A 20,681-nucleotide genomic window follows, 5' to 3' on the forward strand; every position below is an offset into this window, starting at 1 on the left:
ATATTGGCCAGGCTGTTCTCAGACTCCTGACCTCAAGTGATCCACCCACCTTGGCCTCCCAAAGTGCTGGGATTACAGGCATGAATCATCGCGCCCAGCCAGAAAACAATCAATAATATTTTCACTGTTGTGACTGTCAGTATTTAGAAAGGCCTGCAAATAACTGCTCTTATTTTCCCAACTTACAGGAGCCAGCACATCGTGTCTCAAGATCTAGCTTCTCTCCTGACCCTGGTGAGTAGTGGTTGGGTTTTGTTCCAGAATCCTGGAAGATCAGGTCTTTGCGAAGCGTATTGGCAAAGAAGGGGCAGCAAGAGTGCAAGTGCTAAATGTCTAGCCTGTAAGAAGTGGAGAAGGTGTCATTTAACATGTCAACAACAGACAGATGCCTAACTGTTTGCCCTTGGCGGCTGATGGTGTGCTGTGCTTAAGAGAGACTCTAGATATGAGAAAATTGCCTGTTCAGCTGTCAACTCAGTTCTCAATAGTTAGATAGCATGTGATATTTCATACTGGTTATTGGAGCTAATGTGATTTATTTATTTGAATCATAATTCTAGTATCATAAGACTTGCAAGTTTTAGGCATTAAATAATTTATAGGCCAAGTAAAAGCTAGCTTTAAGACAACATGAAACAATTAAAATATTGAATTCCACAAATGTTAATCATTGAGAAAATGTTGAACTTCTGTTTCTTATTTCATAATTCATTGCCAAGATGAGAAAGCTCAAGATTCCAAGGCCTATTCAAAAATCACTGAAGGAAAAGTTTCAGAAAGTCCTCAGGTACATAACAAGAATGTCAAAGAAGACACCGCAGATGACTCAAAAGACAGTGTTGCTCAGGGAACACCTAATGTTCGTTCCTCAGAACATGCTGGATATAATGTCAGAAATGCAGCTGATCCCATTTCCGGGGATTTTAAAGAAATTTCCAGGGTAAAATTAGTGAGCCATTACGGCGAACTGAAGTCTGTTCCCACTACGCAATGTCTTGACAATAGCAAAAAAAATGAATCTCCCTTTAGGAAGCTTTATGAGTCAATGAAGAAAGAGTTGGATGTAAAATCACAAAAAGAAAATGTTCTACAGTGTTGTAGAAAATCCGGATTACAAACTGATTACACAACAGAAAAAGAAAGTGCTGGTGGTTTACAGGGGGAGACCCAACTATTGGTCTCATGTAAGTCAAGACCGAAATCTGGTGGAAGCGACCACGCTATGGCAGAGCCTGCTTCACCTGAACGAGAGCTTGACCAGAACAAGGGGAAGAGAAGAGACGTGGAGTCTGTTCAGAGTCCCAGCAAGGCTGTGGGCGCCAGCTTTCCTCTCTGTGAACCAGCTAAAATGAAGACCCCTGTACAATATTCACAGCAACAAAATTCTCCACAAAAACATAAGAACAAAGACCTGTATACTGCTGGGAGAAGAGAATCTGTGCATCTGGGTAAAAGGGAAGGCTTCAAGGCTGGTGATAAAACTCTCACGCCCAGGAAGCTTTCAACTAGAAATCAAACACCAGCTAAAGTTGAAGACACAGCTGACTCTGCCGCTAAGCCAGAAAATCTCTCTTCCAAAACCAGAGGAAGTATTCCTACAGATGTGGAAGTTCCGCCTACAGAAACTGAAATTCACAATGAGCCATTTTTAACTCTGTGGCTCACTCAGGTTGAAAGGAAGATCCAAAAGGATTCCCTCAACAAGCCTGAGAAATTGGACACTACCGCTGGAAAGATGTGCTCTGGGTTACCTGGTCTTAGTTCAGTTGATATCAGCAACTTTGGTGATGCCATTAGTAAGTTTATTTAATTGTAAATTTGTTTTTTCTAAAAGATGAACAACTTCTATGTAGCTATGAGATCTTCCTTCATTCAGTAGTGATTAGCTTTGTGGAAGAGAATGTAAGCGCGTAAGGCACAGGGAGAAGACAGACACGCACGCTGTTTTCGCTGACAGATGAATGCTGAAGGCCTAGGTAATTATAACAAGAAATGACAGAGGAGATGGAGGTTGTCAGGGAAGCATGAAGCAGGGGTTATTGAAGGAGATAGGGTGGCCCCAAAAATATTTGATTCTCCTCCATCTATCACAAAATAGAAAAGAGAATAATCATAATTGCTTTTCACATGGAGTTCTGAACTACAATCAACTGTATCATATGAGTTTGGTCGTGTGGAATAAATCACTGGAAATCATTGAACATAGTGGTAGTTCTCAGGTGTTGATACTCTGGTTTCAGAGTGTCCTACAAACAATTTGCTGTAAACACTGGACTGTACCCATGAGTCTATATGCCAGGCAGATTTCCACGTGCTTGGCAGACATGAACGCTTGATCCTTGGTGCAGTAGCAGTGCCCATGGCTAGGTTGTCTTTTTAGATCTGTGTCACAAATGAGGAAACGGACAACCCAAGGCCACCCAGGCAGTGGCAGAGATAGGACCTTCACAGCAGATATGCTAGCTCCTTGGGAGCTTCCTACACTCCTAGGGATTGGCTATTAGAAGAAAAGTTGTCTGGGCCATAGACGCGGTATTCGTACTCCAGGCTCTGTTTCTGCAGGTGGCCCGTAGCAGTGGGGCATGAGGCTATCGATAAAATAAGGCCTGTAACATCAGTCTCAGTGTTCCACCAAGCCTCCTCGTGGGAAAGCATCACTTAGGCAAGGGATTTACATTAACTGGTGGCTCAGGAAAATGTGTGGCCGGGACTGAGCTCAGAACCACCTGGAGGAGTTTTTACAGCTCATGCATTCCGGTCACTGGGTAGGTCAGGGTGAGGTCCAAGTGCATGTCTTTAGAGAGTTCTCTCCGGCTGTCGTCCCCCTACTCCAAGGTGAAAACTACTGCTGCACACTCCTCCTTTCTATGTCCGTGCATAATGTTTCAGCATTTTAAGGAAAGGCTCTGTACTGTCCAGTGGGAACTTGACGTCTTAGTGGCCACTTCCGCAATCCTTTAGGAACCCTTAGTAGCTTAGCTTCGCCAGGACTGCAAGAATGGAGGCGTGCTGTGGGTGGTGTTTCGATGGCTTTTCACTTGGTTCGTGTTTAATACTAATGTGAAGTAAATCACTAGTCTCAGTGTGTTTTTTCATTGCTCTTTTCACGTTTGTATTCATTACTTTAGATGAGAGTGAGGGAATACCTTTGAAAAGAAGGCGTGTGTCCTTTGGTGGGCACCTAAGACCTGAATTGTTTGATGAAAACTTGCCTCCTAATACGCCTCTCAAAAGGGGAGAAACCCCAACCAAAAGAAAGTCTGTGGTAACGCACACTCCACCTGTCCTGAAGAAAATCATCAAGGTGAGTTGAACAATTAGCATTCCCATTCACATCCAGTGGCTCACACGTCGGGTACATATTCCTTTCCAAATACTGACACAAGTGGAATTATGATGAAGACCTTTATTTATTTATTTACTTATTTATTTATTTGAAGAAACAAGTTTTTAAAAAGACGAAATGAAAGCTCATTGATACGGGTGCCAGCAAAGGAGCCCCTGCGTCCCTGACCATGGTGCTGATGTGACCAAGTCGGGGGAGTCCTTGATGTTGTCCTTTTCATGCAGAAGTTCCCAGACACTCATGCTTACAGCACTGTGTAATCACCTGCAGGCACCGTCAGAACAACCAATTACAAAGATTCTGGATACATTACCACATTGACCCACAAGGATTGTTTTACTTTCTTTTAGAGTTACAAGGCTATAGTTAAGGCATTTACCTGGTGTAAAGGAAAATCATCAATGGCACACCTAGCTTTTACACCATCAGCTTTGAGAATATTTGCTTACCTCTTCCTTTGCTGTGTTGTCCTTCCTGGGTTTTACACCCCTGGGAACTCATGGCCCTATAGCTCATAACCTTCATAATGGGGCCTGGGCTGTCTTTTCTTCTCTTCCCAACAGGAGTGGAAAGTGATGCCTGGCTCCCTTTCCATTTTACACTGGCTCCCAGGGGCAAGCGGCCCTCCTTCCATGTGGGCTGCCGGGCCCTGGGTGCCCACGGCCGGTATTTACTGGGACTGAGATCAGATCCTGCTTGTCTTTCACTGATCAGGACGTTCATTCCACCTTTCTACCTGAAATGACCTCACTTCAGACTTTGCTTGCTTCTGTTTCCTGTTTTTCCTTCAATGACTGAGACAGTCACACCTCTACCATAGTCTTGAAAGACAGTGGCTTAAGCATTTGATGCTTCAAGATTTAAACAGCTGAAATTCTTAATTGAATAGGTTTTTATCAGTCATTCCAGAGATGTTACATCCTTGTTAAAGCTTCTTGTCAACAATTTTGTCTTGTCAGGAACAGCCTCAACCATCAGGAAAACAAGAGTCAACTTCAGAAATCAGTGTGGAAGTGAAGGCACAAAGCTTGGTTAGAAGCCCTCCAGCTCCTAGTCCTAGGAAAACTCCAGTTGCCAATGATCAACGCCGCAGGTCCTGCAAAGCAGCCCCTGCTTCCAGCAGCAAATCTCAGACAGAGGTTCCTAAGAGAGGAGGGAGAAAGAGCGGCAACCTGCCTTCAAAGAGAGCATCTATCAGCCGAAGTCAACATGATATTTTACAGATGATATGTTCCAAAAGAAGAAGTGGTGCTTCGGAAGCCAATCTAATTGGTTAGTCTTGCGTTAGAACACGTATATTAAGGTGAATTGTTTCATGAATGCTAGTTTTTGAAAAGTTTCGTCATCTTTTTCCTTTGACAGTTGCAAAATCATGGGCAGATGTAGTAAAACTTGGTGCAAAACAAACACAAACTAAACTCATAAAACATGGTCCTCAAAGGTCAATGAACAAAAGGCAAAGAAGACCTGCTACTCCGAAGGTAGGGGCCTCACTGTATGCTGCTTTACACATCCGGGTGTCATGGAAGCTTGCATTCAGTGTGGATTCATGCTTTAATGTCCTGTTTACCTCCTTCCTATTTTCCACAGAAGCCTGTGGGCGAAGTTCACAGTCAATTTAGTACAGGCCATGCAAACTCTCCTTGTACCATAATAATAGGGAAGGCTCATACTGAAAAAGTACATGTGCCTGCTCGACCCTACAGAATGCTCAACAACTTCGTTTCCAACCAAAAAATGGACTTCAAGGAAGATCTTTCAGGTAAAAACATAGCCTTAGATCTTATAAATCTTTTGACTCTACTGTTTTTTACTGTGTTAATGTTTGTTTTGCTAACTATGTTCATCTGCTGTGAAAGGGATTATAAAAAACGACTGAGTCACCTTTCTGGGGTCTTAGTGTTCAGGGAAGACAAAGCTGGTTTGGCTTGTAAGGACAAGTCTCTACTAATTTTTGGGATCACGTGTCCTGCGTGAAATAGGTGTGGAAATGTCAAATGCATATCTTTACCCTGGAGAGCAGCGTATACATAGAAAGCTGGAAGGTGCTTTGCAGTGAAGAGAGTTAACTTGTTATACCTGCAGCTACACTAATAGTTTATCCCAGGTGTGGACCAGTTGTTTTTGAGCAATATTCTGCTTCTTCAGGATTTACTTTCTAGGTAGCTTAACTTTCTTGAAAGAAAGCCCTATGAGAAGATTCCCATAAACAATTGATTGTTGAAGAAATGTTTCCACTCGATTCCCACTCTGGGTAAATTGTGGCTTGACTTGTGTAATTTAAAGTGGGAATGGCCAGCACGGTGGCTCACGCGTGTAATTCCAGCACTTTGGGAGGCCGAGGTGGGCGGATCACCTGAGGTCCGGAGTTTGAGACCATCCTGGCCAACATGGTGAAACCCCGTCTCTACTAAAAATACAAAATTAGCTGGGTGTGGTAGTGCATGTCTGTAGTCCCAGCTACTCGGGAGGCTGAGGCAGGAGAATCACTTGAACCCAGGAGACAGAGGTTGTGGTGAGCCGAGATTGCGACATTGTACTCCAGCCTGGGCAACAGGAGCGAAACTCCGTCTCAAAAAATTAAAAAATAAAATAAAGTGGGGATGGTGGCAGGAGAGCGATTGTAGGTTTTGTGTTGTATAATTTGTCCAGTAGTTTTTACCGTGTACTATTTGGAAGGGTGGTGAGAGTTGAATTGAACAGGGGGAACCTTATTTTTGTTTTCTAGCAGATTGAGTTGTAAGAGTTGTACTCCTCCGTAATGGATGCAACATACCCTCTGATGAGTCATATTCGGATCAGTTCATTAATCTTTTTTAAAAAACCAAGAAGACAAAAATACAAGACCAAAACAAAAAATATAGATATGTATATATGAGTATTCTTGTAAATTATGAACATGTATGAATGTTCTAATATGTGTGTTACAAAATGTTAAAAACAAACCCTCAAAAATACTTTCTAGGAAAAACAAAATGCTAAATACTCAGTGTGTGGGACAGTGGATTGTCCCCAGCATCCCAGCGTTCTTTGTTTTTCTTTTTTTTTTTTTTTTTGAGACAGTGTCTCTCTCAGTCACCAGACTGGAGTGCAGTGGCACAATCTCAGCTCACTGCAGCCTCCAACTCCCAGGTTCAAGCAATTCTCCTGCCTCAGCCTCCCAAGTAGCTGGGACTACAGGTGTGTGCCACCACACCCAGCTGATTTTTGTATTTTTAGTAGAGATAGGGTTTCACCATGTTGGCCAGGCTGGTCTGTATCTCCTGACCTCGTTAATCTGCTCACCTCAGCCTCCCAAAGTGCTGGGATTATAGGCGTGAGCCATCACGCCTGGCCCGTTCTTTCTTTTAAGATGGTTTCCTAGAGTCAAGCAGTTCTCACCTGTTAGTATGAGTGAATTTCATTACAAAACATTAGCATCTGCTGAAGACTAAATCCTAGACATTTTATGTAGAAGGGGAGATTTTTGTGAATGGACTGGTTTGGAAGGGAGTTTTCAGAACAGGCTTCCCCTGAACATTTTGCGTATGACTGCCAGGTTGAAATAGCACTTGCATCCAGTGAGGCCAGAATGATACAAGTAAGGAGGACATGAGATGATAAGAGTTTTGCAGAGTTGAACTTCTATATAAATTGCTTTGTTATTATTTTTTTCCTGAGATTATATCAGTACTACTTTTTTTTGGTGTTAAAATGTTACCTGCAGCTACACTAGTAGTTTATCCCAGGTGTGGACCAGTTGTTATTGAGCAATATTTTGCTTCTTCAGGATTTACTTCCTAGGTGGCTTAACTTTCTTAAAGCCCTATGAGAAGATTCCCGTAAACAATTGATTGTTGAAGAAATGTTTCCACTCGATTCCCACTCTCAGTAAATTGTAGCCTGACTTGTGTAATTTAAAGTGGGGATGGCCGGCACGGTGGCTCACGTCTATAATCCCAGCACTTTGGGAGGCTGAGGCCTCCTATCATTCCAAATGGAATGATAATGATATAAAATTTTAAAAAATATATATTATTACTTGACAGTACTAAAAATGGGCAGCTCTTTGTCATTGTCTAAAATGTGGGCACATGTTATTTGTATTTTAAACCTAGAACTGAGCACCCAAGACTTTGAGAAGCATGAAGGCATTTGGCCTCTAGATCCCAGCAGGGAGGCCCGTGGGTCTCAGGAGCCTATCACCAGCTTCCGTGCTCCAGAGCTCAGGTGTGGGGTCTAGTTAGAAGGACCACAGAGGTCAACTAACTTCATTTGTTTCCTTTCCAAGAAAAGCAAAGCAAAGAGCATAACATATCTTCTCTTTGCTTTCTTTTTTACAAAATGAGTACATTATTGATGGAATCACCCTTTTTATGAGGCCTATGTACCAGGAATTCAAGGGAGGAATCTGCTGTTATTTCCCACCATTTGCATGTTACATGTGAGGACTGGGATGGTTGTTTGCATGTTAGCAATATGTCAATCACTTTTCATATGTCTTCATGTAACAGGAATAGCTGAAATGTTCAAGACCCCAGTGAAGGAGCAACCACAGTTGACAAGCACATGTCATGTCGCTATTTCAAATTCAGAGAATTTGCTTGGAAAACAAGTTCAAGCAACTAATTCAGGAGAAGAACCTCTGCTGCCCACCTCAGAGAGTTTTGGTCGGTTTCCTTGTTTCCTACCACTGTGATGTTTTGGGATAGGAACATACAGTATTATGTTTTTAGAAGCAGTATGATATTACTTCTCTAAAAGAAATGTTCCTGGCAGAAAATACCATGTCCGTCTTCTCTGTTGTAATTGAAAGGGAGATTTCAATCAGCAGTTGAACTAACATTGGCATTCATTGACTTACATAGAAAGAAAGACTCCGTTAATGTGTGTAAATGACCTGTGTACACTTTTTGCTTCTTTATTATAAGTAACCAGGGAGACATAGCAAAAAAGTATAATGGTGTCTCACCATATTTACATATAAATTACTCAAATTCAAAATTATTGCCAATTACAAAACAAAAGATAACAGTTTGTATACTGTACAATTATTCCTGCTAACCTTCTAGGTGGGAGCAGGCCCGGGATGAGTGTGAGATGGGAGATGAGAATCTGTCTAATCTCTCATTTGGCACTGGTCACTGTGTTCCTGTCATAGAGGGAACAGCTTGCTACCCTGAAGATGTTTGTGGTAGGTAAATATTTCCTGTGTAATATGGACCCTAACCACACAAGGATAATCCATGTTATTTTATTGGTGATTTAAGGCAAGAAACAGCTGTTTGTTTCTGATGTTTGAAGGAAAAAATGCCTATATTTACGTCAATGACACAGGGCATGGCAACCTTTGGAGGATCCTTCTTAAGCAATATTTTTACCTTCTATAATCATTTCAGCATCCAACTTGCTTAATGATGACCCCACTACAGCACCAAATAATATTATTCTTAATTGTGCATGGCTCTAATAAAACAGATTTATAGACACATAAGTAGCCTCGTTGTTAAGTGAATACGAAGCTGAATATTTATTTTTTTACTATATTTTATGAGGCTATAATACTCGATTGACATGAGACACTAATAGAATGTATTTATTGTATATGTTTTTATTTCAGGAGGAAATGCGTTCTTCAGTGCACAGAATTCAGCAAAACAGCCATCTGATAAATGCTCTGCAAGCCCTCCCTTAAGACGGCAGTCTATTAGAGAAAATGGAAACATAGCAAAAACTCCCAGGAACACCTACAAAATAACTTCCGTGGAGACGAAAACTTCAGATACTGAGACAGAGCCTTCAAAAACAGTATCCATCGTAAACAAGTTAAGAAGGTCTATGGAGTTCAGAAGTATACAGAAGCTACCTATAGAAAGTAAGAGTGAAGAAACAAATACAGACATTGTTGAGCGCATCCTAAAAAGATGTCAGAAGGCAACACTACTACAACAAAGGAGAGAAGGAGAGATGAAGGAAATAGAAAGACCTTTTGAGACATATAAGGAAAATATTGAATTAAAAGAAAATGATGAAAAGACGAAAGCAGTGAAGAGATCAAGAAGAACTTGGGGTCCGAAATGTGAACCAACGTCTGATCTGACAGACCTCAAGAGCTTGCCTGATACAGAACACACGAAAGACACGACATGTGGCCAGGATCTCCTCCAAACCCAAGATCATGCCAAGGCACCAAAGAGTGAGAAGGGCAAAATCACTAAAATGCCCTGCCAGTCATTACAACCAGAACGAATAAACACCCCAACACACATAAAACAACAGCTGAAGGCATCCCTGGGGAAAGTGGGTGTGAAAGAAGAGCTCTTAGCAGTCGGCAAGCTCACACGGACGTCAGAGGAAACCACGCACACACACAGAGAGCCAGCAGAAGATGGCAAGAACATCAGAATGTTTAAGGAGTCTCCAAAGCAGATCCTGGACCCAGCAGCCTGTGTAACTGGAATGAAGAAGTGGCCAAGAACGCCTAAGGAAGAGGCGCGATCACTAGAAGACCTGGCCAGCTTCAAAGAGCTCTTCCAGACACCAGGTCCCACTGAGGAATCAATGACTAAAGAGAAAACTAACAAAATAGCCTGCAAATCTCCACCACCAGAATCAGTGGACACTCCAACAAGCACAAGGCAACGGCCTAAGAGAGGTCTCAGGAAAGCAGATGTAGAGGAAGAATTCTTAGCACTCAGGAAACTAACACCATCAGCAGGGAAAACCATGCACACACCCAAACCAACAGGAGGTGATGAGAAAGATATTAAAGCTTTTATGGGAACTCCAGTGCAGAAACTGGACCTGCCAGGAACTTTACCTGGCAGCAAGAGACAGCTGCAAACTCCCAAGGGAAAGGCCCAGGCTCTAGAAGACCTGGCTGGCTTTAAAGAACTATTCCAGACTCCTGTTCTTACTGAGGAATTAGTGGCTGCCGGCAAAACCACTAAAATATCCTGCAAATCTCCACAGCCAGACCCAGTGGACACCCCAACAAGCACAAAGCAACGGCCCAAGAGAAGTCTCAGGAAAGCAGATGTAGAGGGAGAATTCTTAGCATTCAGGAAACTAACACCGGCAGCCGGCAAAGCCATGCACATACCTAAACCAGCAGTAGGTGAAGAGAAAGGCATCAACACATTTGTGGGAACTCCAGTGCAGAAACTGGACCTGACAGAGAACTTAACTGGCAACAAGAGATGGCCACATACTCCTAAGGAAAAGGCCCAGGCTCTGGAAGACCTGACTGGCTTTAAAGAGCTCTTCCAGACACCTGGTCATACTGAGGAAGCAGTGGCTGCTGGCAAAACTACTAAAATGCCCTGCAAATCTTCTCCACCAGAATTAGCAGACACCCCAACAAGCACAAGAAGGCAGCCCAAGACACCTTTGGGGAAAAGGGATGTACAGAAAGAGCTCTCAGCTCTGAAGAAGCTCACACAGACCACACACACAGACAAAGTACCAGAAGGAGAGGATAAAAGCATCAAAGCGTTTAAGGAAACTGCAAAACAGAGACTGGACCCAGCAGCAAGTGTAACTGGTAGCAAGAGGCAGCCGAGAACTCCTAAGAGAAAAGCCCAACCCCTAGAAGACCTGGCTGGCTTGAAAGAGCTCTTCCAGACACCAATATGCACTGACAAGCCCACGACTCATGAGAAAACTACCAAAATAGCCTGCAGATCTCCACAACCAGACCCAGTGGACACACCAACAAGCTCCAAGCCACAGTCCAAGAGAAGTCTCAGGAAAGTGGATGTAGAAGAAGAATTCTTAGCACTCAAGAAACGAACGCCATCAGCAGGCAAAGCCATGCACATACCCAAACCAGCAGTAAGTGATGAGAAAAATATCAATGCATTTGTGGGAACTCCAGTGCAGAAACTGGACCTCCCAGAGAACTTAACTGGCAGCAAGAGACGGCTACAAACTCCCAAGGAAAAGGCCCAGGCTCTAGAAGACCTGTCTGGCTTTAAAGAGCTCTTCCAGACACCAAGTCACACTGAGGAATCAATGACTAATGATAAAACTGCCAAAGTAGCCTGCAAATCTTCACAACCAGACCCAGACAAAACCCCAGCAAGCTCCAAGGGACGGCTGAAGACATCCCTGGGGAAAGTGGGCGTGAAAGAAGAGCTCCGAGCAGTTGGCGAGCTCACACAGACATCAGGGGAGACTACACACACACACACAGAGCCAACAGGAGATGGTAAGAGCATCAAAGCATTTATGGAGTCTCCAAAGCAGATCTTAGATTCAGCAGCAAGTCTAACTGGCAGCAAGAGGCAACCGAGAACGCCTAAGGGAAAGTCTGAAGTCCGTGAAGACCTGGCCGGCTTCAAAGAGCTCTTCCAGACATCTGGTCACACTAAGGAATCAATGACTAACGAAAAAACTACCAAAATATCCTACAGATCTTCACAACCAGACCCGGTGGACACCCCAACAAGCTCCAAGCCACAGCCCAAGAGAAGTCTCAGGAAAGCAGATGTTGAAGAAGAATTTTTAGCATTTAGGAAACGAACACCATCAGCAGACAAAGCCATGCACACACCCAAACCAGCAGGAGGTGAAGAGAAAGACATCAACACATTTACGGGAACTCCAGTGCAGAAACTAGACCCGCCAGAAAATTTACCTGGCAGCAAGAGACGGCTACAAACTCCTAAGGAAAAGGCTCAGACTCTAGAAGACCTGACTGGGTTCAGAGAGCTTTTCCAGACACCATGCACTGATAACCCCACGACTGATGCGAAAACTACCAAAATACTCTGCAAATCTCCACAACCGGACCCAGTGGACACCCCAACAAGCACAAAACAACGGCCCAAGAGAAGCCTCAAGAAAGCAGATGTAGAGGAAGAATTTTTAGCATTCAGGGAACTAACACCATCAGCAGGCAAAGCCATGCACACGCCTAAACCAGCAGTAGGTGAAGAGAAAGTCATCAACACATTTGTGGGGACTCCAGTGCAGAAACTGGACCTGCCAGGAAATTTACCTGGCAGCAAGAGATGGCCACAGACTACTAAAGAAAAGGCCAAGGCTCTAGAAGACCTGGCTGGCTTCAAAGAGCTCTTCCAGACACCAAGTCACACTGAGAAATCAATGACTGACGACAAAATCACAGAAGTATACTGCAATTCTCCACAACCAGACCCAGTCAAAACCCCAACAAGCTCCAAGCGACGACTCAAGACATCCTTGGGGAAAGTAGGCGTGAAAGAAGAGGTCCTACCAGTCAGCAAACTCACACAGACGTCGGGGAAGACCACACAGACACACAGAGAGACAGCAGGAGATGGAAAGAGCATCAAAGTGTTTAAGGAATCTGCAAAGCAGATGCTGGACCCAGCAAACTATGGAACTGGGATGAAGAGGTGGCCAAGAACACCTAAGGAAGAGGCGCGATCACTAGAAGACCTGGCCGGCTTCAAAGAGCTCTTCCAGACACCAGGTCCCACTGAGGAATCAACGACTGATGACAAAACTACCAAAATAGCCTGCAAATCTCCACCACCAGAATCAGTGGACACCCCAACAAGCACAAGAAGGCGGCCCAAAACGCCTTTGGGGAAAAGGGATGTAGAGAAAGAGCTCTCAGCCCTGAAGAAGCTCACACAGACCACACACACAGACAAAGTACCAGGAGGTGAGGATAAAAGCATCAAAGCGTTTAAGGAAACTGCAAAACAGAGACTGGACCCAGCAGCAAGTGTAACTGGTAGCAAGAAGCAGCTGAGAACTCCTAAGAGAAAAGCCCAACCCCTAGAAGACCTGGCTGGCTTGAAAGAGCTCTTTCAGACACCAATATGCACTGACAAGCCCACGACTCATGAGAAAACTACCAAAATAGCCTGCAGATCTCCACAACCAGACCCAGTGGACACACCAACAATCTTCAAGCCACAGTCCAAGAGAAGTCTCAGGAAAGCAGATGTAGAGGAAGAATTCTTAGCACTCAGGAAGCTAACACCGTCAGTAGGGAAAGCCATGCACACGCCCAAACCATCAGGAGGCGATGAGAAAGACATGAAAGCATTTCTGGGAACTCCAGTGCAGAAATTGGACCTGCCAGGAAATTTACCTCGCAGCAAGAGACGGCCACAAACTCCTAAGGAAAAGGCCCAGCCTCTGGAGGATCTGACTGGCTTCAAAGAGCTCTTCCAGACACCAGGCACTGACAAGCCCACGACTGATGAGAAAACTACCAAAATGCCCTGCAAATCTCCACAACCAGACCCAGCAGACATCCCAGCAAGCACAAAGCAACAGCCCAAAAGAAGTCTCAGGAAAGCAGACGTAGAGGAAGAATTTTTAGCACTCAGGAAACTAACGCCGTCAGCAGGCAAAGCCATGGACACACCCAAACCAGCAGTAAGTGATGAGAAAAATAACACATTTATGGAAATTCTAGTGCAGAATCTGGACCTGCCGGGAAATTTACCTGGCAGCAAGAGACGGCCACAAACTCCTAAGGAAAAGGCTGAGGCTCTAGAGGACCTGGCTGGCTTCAAAGAGCTCTTCCAAACACCAGGTCACACTGAGGAATCAATGACTGATGACAAAATGACAGAAGTATCATGCAAATCTCCACAGCCAGAGTCATTCAAAACCTCAAGAAGCTCCAAGCAAAGGCTCAAGATATCCCTGGTGAAAGTGGACATGAAAGAAGAGCCCCTAGCGGTGAACAAGCTCACACGGACGTCAGGGAAGACTACGCAAACACACACAGAGCCAACAGGAGATAGTAAGAGCATCAAAGCATTTAAGGAGTCTCCAAAGCAGATCCTGGACCCAGCAGCAAATGTAACTGGTAGCAAGAGGCAGCTGAGAACTCGTAAGGAAAAGGCCAGTGCTCTAGAAGACCTGACTGGCTTCAGAGAGCTCTTCCCAGCACCAGGTCACACTGAACAGTCAATGACTGTTGACAAAAACACAACAATGCCCTGCAAATCTCCCCCAGCAGAACCAGCAGACACTGCCACGAGCACAAAGAGATACCCCAAGACACGTCTCAGGAAAGAAGTGAAAGAGGAGCTCTCAGCACTTGAGAGGCTCACACAAACATCAGGGCAAAGCACACACACACACAAAGAATTAGCAAGTGGTGATGAAGGCATCAAAGTATTTAAACAACATGCAAAGAAGAAACCGAACCCAGTAGAAGAGGAACCCAGCAGGAGAAGGCCAAGAGCACCTAAGGAAAAGGCCCAACCCCTAGAAGACCCGGCCGGCTTCAAAGAGCTCTCTGAACCATCAGGTCACACTCAGGAACCACTGACTGCTGGCAAAGCCACTAAAATACCCTGCAAATCTCCCCCAGTAGAAGTAGTAGACACCACAGCAAGCACAAGGAGGCATCTCAGGACACGTGTGCAGAAGGTACAAGTAAAAGAAGAGCCTTCAGCAGTTAAGTTCACACAAACATCAGGGGGAACCACGGACGCAGATAAAGAACCAGTAGGTGAAGATAAAGGCATCAAAGCAGTGAAGGAATCTGCAAAACAGACACTGGCTCCAGCAGCAAGTGTAACTGGCAGCAGGAGACGGCCAAGAGCACCCAGGGAAAATGCCCAAGCCCTAGAGGACCTGGCTGACTTCAAAGACCCAGCACCGGGTCACACTGAAGAATCAATGACTGATGACAAAACCACTAAAATACCCTGCAAATCATCACCAGAACTAGTAGACACTGCAACAAGTTCAAAGAGACGGCCCAGGACACGTGCCCAGAAAGTAGCAGTGAAGGAGGAGCTGTTAGCAGTCGGCAGTCTCACACAAACATCAGGGGAGAGCGCGCACACCGACAAAGAGCCGGTAGGCGAGGACAAAGGCATGAAAGCATTTAAGCAACCTGTAAAGCGGAAGCTGGACGCAGAAGATGTAATTGGCAGCAGGAGACGGCCAAGAGCACCTAAGGAAAAGGCCCAACCCCTAGAAGATCTGGCCAGCTTCCCAGAGCTCTCTCCAACACCAGGCCACACTGAGGAACTGGCAAATGGTGCTGCTGATAGCTTTACAAGCGCTCCAAAGAAAACACCTGACAGTGGAAAACCTCTAAAAACATCCAGAAGAGTTCTTCGGGCCCCTAAAGTAGAACCCGTGGCAGACCTGGTAAGTACCACAGACCCTGTAAAATCACAGAGCAAAAGCAACACTTCCCTGCCCCCACTGCCCTTCAAGAGCGGAGGTGGCAAAGATGGAAGCGCCACAGGAACCAAGAGGCTGCGCTGCATGCCTGCGCCGGAGGAGATCACGGAGGAGCTGCCAGCCAGCAAGAAGCAGAGGGTTGCTCCCAGGGCGAGAGGCAAATCACCGGAACCCATGGTCATCATGAAGAGAAGTTTGAGGACTTCTGCAAAAAGAATTGAACCTGTGGTAGAGCTGAACAGCAACAACATGAAAACCAACAAAGAGGAACACAAATTACAAGACTCGGTCCCTGAAAATAAGGTGAGAGGAAGTATTACAGCATCACCCAATATCATCTTGGATAGTTGTCAGTTTCTGTGTTATACTTTGCATGTAACCTGACATTATAAGTGGTTATCATGGCCGGGCGCGGTGGCTCACGCCTGTAATCCCAGCACTTTGGGAGGCCGAGGCGGGCAGATCACAAGGTCAGGAGATCGAGACCATCCTGGCTAACACTGTGAAACCCCGTCTCTACTAAAAATGCAAAAAATTAGCCGGGCGAGGCGGCGGGCGCCTGTAGTCCCAGCTACTCGGGAGGCTGAGGCAGGAGAATGGCGTGAACCCGGGAGGCGGAGCTTGCAGTGAGCCGAGATCGCGCCACTGCACTCCAGCCTGGGCGACTAAGCGAGACTCTGTCTCAAAAAAAAAATAAGTGGTTATCATTTCCCAAATGGGTTTCATTTAACACAGTGAACAACTGCAGGCCATGGTAAAGAATCTTCTTGGGACCTATAGAGGGAACAGACTAATTAGGGAAAAGAACGAGTCAAAAATGATAAAATGATTAATGCAAACTTAGAAGAGTTTCTCAAGAGCCAAATGAGTAATGTTCATCTTCATATGTTTGAAAAATTGATCAGAGGATAGGTGGGTGGTTCAGTTCTATGTTCTAGATACTGTCACCAAGACCAGGACTGGGTTAAAAATAATATCTATGTCACTATTTTAACTATCAGAACAATATCGATAGGGAGTGTGTATTCTTGAGAAGGGGGAAACTGTCTGGATTGTTAGAGAGGTTCCTACTGCATCCGGAGAAGTTTGGGGAAACTCCAGAAATGGTAATTTCCTATTCTGCCTTAGCAGTGATGGTTAAAGGAATAGGAGTTCATTTACTCTCTGTAAATGAATGAATAATGGAGCTTCTTTCTATAAACTGTAAAAATTAGAGTTGATATATGTCTTTTTAGGCATTGTTATTGAAATTTATCCTGAATGCCTTATTTGTAATTTGTCAGCAGAGACAGTCATTTCTCCATAGGAACAAAGTACCAAGGCATTACCTTGACTATCTTAGATGACAGGTTTCTTAGAAAATTCATCAGTGTGTAATTTTCAAATGATTTCTCCTTTTAGTTTACTATTGTTGATTGTTCTCCCTGTTGAATTTTGAATTTGTTTTACTAATTATTGGAATTCTGTGGATGTCTTCTCATTTCTTTAGGGAATATCCCTGCGCTCCAGACGCCAAAATAAGACTGATGTAGAACAGCAAATAACTGAGGTCCTGGTATTAGCAGAAAGAATAGAAATAAACAGAAATGAAATGAAGACCTCCCCAGAGATGGACATTCAGAATCCAGATGACGGAGCCTGGAAACCCATACCTAGAGGCAAAGTCAGTGAAAACAAAAGGTGCTTGAGGTCTGTGAGACCGAATAAGAGCTCCCAGCCTAAGGTGGCAGAGGAGAGTGGAGGGCAGAAGAGCGCAGGGGTTCTCATGCAGAATCAGGAAGGGAAAGGAGAAGCAGGAAATTCAGACTCCATGTGTTTGAGATCAAGAAAGACGAAAAGCCAGTCTGCAGCAAGCACTTTGGAGAGTGAATCTGTGCAGAGAGTAACGCGGAGTGTCAAGAGGTGTGCAGAAAATCCAAAGAAGGTAAGCTATTTACTGTTTTCCGTTTTTAGAAGAGACAGTGTTTTGATCTATTTTTTTGCCCAAGGTTGCAAAGGCAAACAAAAAGCATTATTTTCAACAGCCCTCTGCCAGCTCCCAGTTACATTCATGGAAGGAGCATTATCCTAAGACATACGTTTTGTCATTTTAGTTATATTTTGTTGTGTCTGCTTTGGGGATTCCACTTCAAATAGCAAATTCACATTATGAAGACTTTCTTCAGAAAGAAAAGGAATTTGTCTAGTGGCTAATTGACTGCTTATGATGTGCCTCATGATACAATTGCAGGTAGCTGTCTTCAGCCTTTCTGTAGTTCAAAAACACCTATTGAAACAGAAAAGTTCTTTCCCCCCCCAAAAAAAAAACAAACTATTGAAACAGAAAAATGTCCAAGGAATTCTTTGGAAAGGTAGAAGGAACAGAGGTTGGGGTGGCCCTGAGACACACGCTGACTATGTGAGAATTCCTGATCAGTGGGGAGTGCTTCTGCCCTCCAACCCTCCTCTAGCCAGAGACTATCTAAGCTAATGAGCTTTAAGTGCTACTGAAATCACATCAAGTTTAGCCACACATAATTACAAGCATGTGGACAAATCGATAAGAATGATTAGATTCCATTAGTGTTCTTCTGGGGAATACTTGATTTAGCTAAAATAAAAATAGGTTGAATTGCTCCCTGTTTGTGAGTGGTATAAATGTAATTCTTAGCACACACAAAATTTGGACCTAAAACTACCATATTGTGAGTTCAGCAAACGAAACTGATGTAGCAATAACCTCTTCAGATACAGAATTCTGGCAAGTACAGCTGTCCAGACAGACCTTCAGCACAAATTAGGAAGCTTCAACTGCCAAGAAGAGGAAAGATTCCCCAATACCTGCTGCATAGCCAGGCAGCCAGTGGAGGCGGAGGGCTTGTGTGTCTGGATGGTGGGCAGGAAGTCCTAGTGGGGAGATGCCCATAGACTGTTCCAGAGAGGGAAGAGGGGAGGCTCAACAAGGACACTGATGCCCACACAGGTGTCCTAAGTCAGAGACTACTTCTGGGGCAGGCTGGAAGCAGAAGACATCTGACAGTGCCAGACAAAGTCCTAGAGACCACAGGGACACCAGGGATGCAACAGCTGATGTGGGTGAGCACGTTCACCCGTCCATCTTACAATAAAACACAGGCTCTAGGCGCTCACCAAATTCACAGTCTGGAAGGTGCTGCTTCATCAGAATGAAACAAAAGAAGGGTGAAAGCAAATCTTTTAACTAGGGTGATTCCTAAACACAGAGCAACCAGGCCCAAGACTGAGCCAGGCCCGGTGTGTTCTGCCAGGCGCGTTCCAGCCTCTTCTCACACACAAGCACCCAGGAGACGTCCAACACATACATGCTCCTCTATTGCTGAGTTCTTTGGTGGGTGTCGGTAGTCCTAGAAAATGCATATATAACAGATTTTTTCCAGTAAGAAGCTTATAGCCATGCTTTTCACCATGGTCCCTCCCCCTTAGCCAAGAGGTGAGAACTGCAAGAGTGAAGGCCAAGGCAGGTCCCCTGCGTGCAAGTTGGGGATAGTTCTGTCTTTGGGAGCTGCTTGGTTTAGAAGACCCAAAAGACTTAGTCCTGGTTGGATTCACTTTTTCTGAGTGACATTTTTTAGTTTGTGAAAATGTGTGCATTGATGAAGAAATTTTGTTTTATTATGTATTAGCTTAAATTGCATTAGGAACTTTTGTATGAAAAGATCACATTATTTAAGTGTAAACTGCATAATAAAAGCAGTTCAAGTCAAGAAAAACAACGTTAATGGAATATATTTTAAAACTTATTTCCAGCCTCAACATTCATTTTCTACAACTAAGGACCAGCATAATACCTAGTAAGCCTTTGACATTTTGCAGAGGAGGTCGATTACAAAAATGGGTGTTTAAATTACTTAAGAGATCTTTTTTTTTTCCTTCCCACACAGGCTGAGGACATTGTGTACGTCAAGAAAATAAGAACCAGAAGTCACCGGGACAGTGAAGATATTTAACAAAAAAAAATCGAACTGGGAAAAATATAATAAAGTTAGTTTTGTGATAAGTTCTAGTACAGTTTTTGTCATAAATTACAAGTGAATTCTGTAAGTAAGACTGTCAATCTGCTTAAGGGAAGAAAACTTTAGATTTGCTGGGTCTGAATCGGCCTCGTAAACTCCACTGGGAGCACTGCTGGGCTCCTGGACTGAGAACAGTTGAACACTGGGGGCTTTGGGAAGGAGTTTGGACCATGCTTTGCTCTCAGCTTTGCGGAATGAAGCCTTGAGGTCTATCATCACCCACAGCCACCCTACAGCAGCCTTAACTGTGACCCTTGCCACACTGTCATTGTTTAAATGTTTGCCTGTGTCCTCCAGGGCATGATGGCAGGAACATCTATGCTTGTCTGTCCCAGCACTGAGCAGGCACTTGGTAAACATGAATGAGAGGGTGAGTGCACCGATGAATGGAGCTTTTAAGATCTGTCTCCAATGGCTAGGCCCAGGGCATTTGCTCCCCACATTAAGGCAATTGGACATCTGCACAGGACAGTCCTATTTTTGGTGTCCTTTCTGAAAATAAAGTGCTTTAGAGAATGACTTGTGAGCACATCTTTAGGGACCAAGAGTGAGTTTCTGTAAGGAGTGACTCATGGCTTGCCTTTGTCTCTCAGGAATACTTTTCTAACTAGGACTGCTCTCACCTGAGACATTCGCCCGTGGAATCTCAGGGTCCCGGGCTGTGGCGCATCATGACCTCAACCTGGCTCCTCATCTTCTCCAGCTTCCCTGTCGTTGAAAGCTTCAGAAGTTTACTGATTCTGCTCCTGCCTGTTCTCTTTCTGACTCTGACAGCCCAATGCCACCCGGTATATGAAGTGACACCAGTACTCTGAAAAGCATCATCGTCCTTGGAAGGACTGAGCACTCAGCCCTTCAGCCACGATTTCAGGATCGCTTCCTTGTGAGCCGCTGCCTCCAAAATCTCCTTTGAAGCTCAGACATCTTTCTCCAGCTTCAGGCCTGTAGACATAACTGTTGTTCATCTCCATTTACTTTCCAGTTTGTCCCCCCTCCTCTCTGTGTTCCCCAAATCAGAGAATAGCCCACCATCCCCCAGGTCACCTGTCTGGACTCCCCATTCACCCACTTTGCCAGGTGCAGGTGAGGATAACACACCAGACAGGGTAGCTGTCCCCCAGCAAGTGCCCTGTGTGGTCATTGCACCCCCATCTCCACGCTTGTCTCCCCAG

General features: G+C 44.5%; 1 protein-coding gene across 2 annotated transcripts in view; it reads left to right on the forward strand.

Annotated features, from left to right (window-relative positions):
- The window catches only part of LOC105470588 (marker of proliferation Ki-67), a 29,177-nt gene extending 9,684 nt beyond the window's left edge, over positions 1–19,493 (forward strand). Inside the window, exons 6-15 of one of the 2 annotated variants that reach the window (XM_071068922.1) lie at positions 189–234; positions 720–1,796; positions 3,129–3,304; positions 4,306–4,618; positions 4,709–4,827; positions 4,937–5,108; positions 7,840–7,995; positions 8,946–15,781; positions 16,968–17,402; positions 19,378–19,493. In XM_071068922.1, coding sequence (XP_070925023.1) covers positions 189–234; positions 720–1,796; positions 3,129–3,304; positions 4,306–4,618; positions 4,709–4,827; positions 4,937–5,108; positions 7,840–7,995; positions 8,946–15,781; positions 16,968–17,402; positions 19,378–19,443 — 9,396 coding nt within the window. In that variant the 3' untranslated portion in view covers positions 19,444–19,493. The remainder of the gene's footprint in view (positions 1–188; positions 235–719; positions 1,797–3,128; positions 3,305–4,305; positions 4,619–4,708; positions 4,828–4,936; positions 5,109–7,839; positions 7,996–8,945; positions 15,782–16,967; positions 17,403–19,377) is intronic. The other variant, XM_071068923.1, reaches the window with a different exon arrangement.
- Positions 19,494–20,681: the final 1,188 nt, after the last annotated feature.

This window comes from Macaca nemestrina, chromosome 9, assembly GCF_043159975.1.
Source record: "Macaca nemestrina isolate mMacNem1 chromosome 9, mMacNem.hap1, whole genome shotgun sequence".
In the NCBI taxonomy this organism is placed as follows: domain Eukaryota; kingdom Metazoa; phylum Chordata; class Mammalia; order Primates; family Cercopithecidae; genus Macaca; species Macaca nemestrina.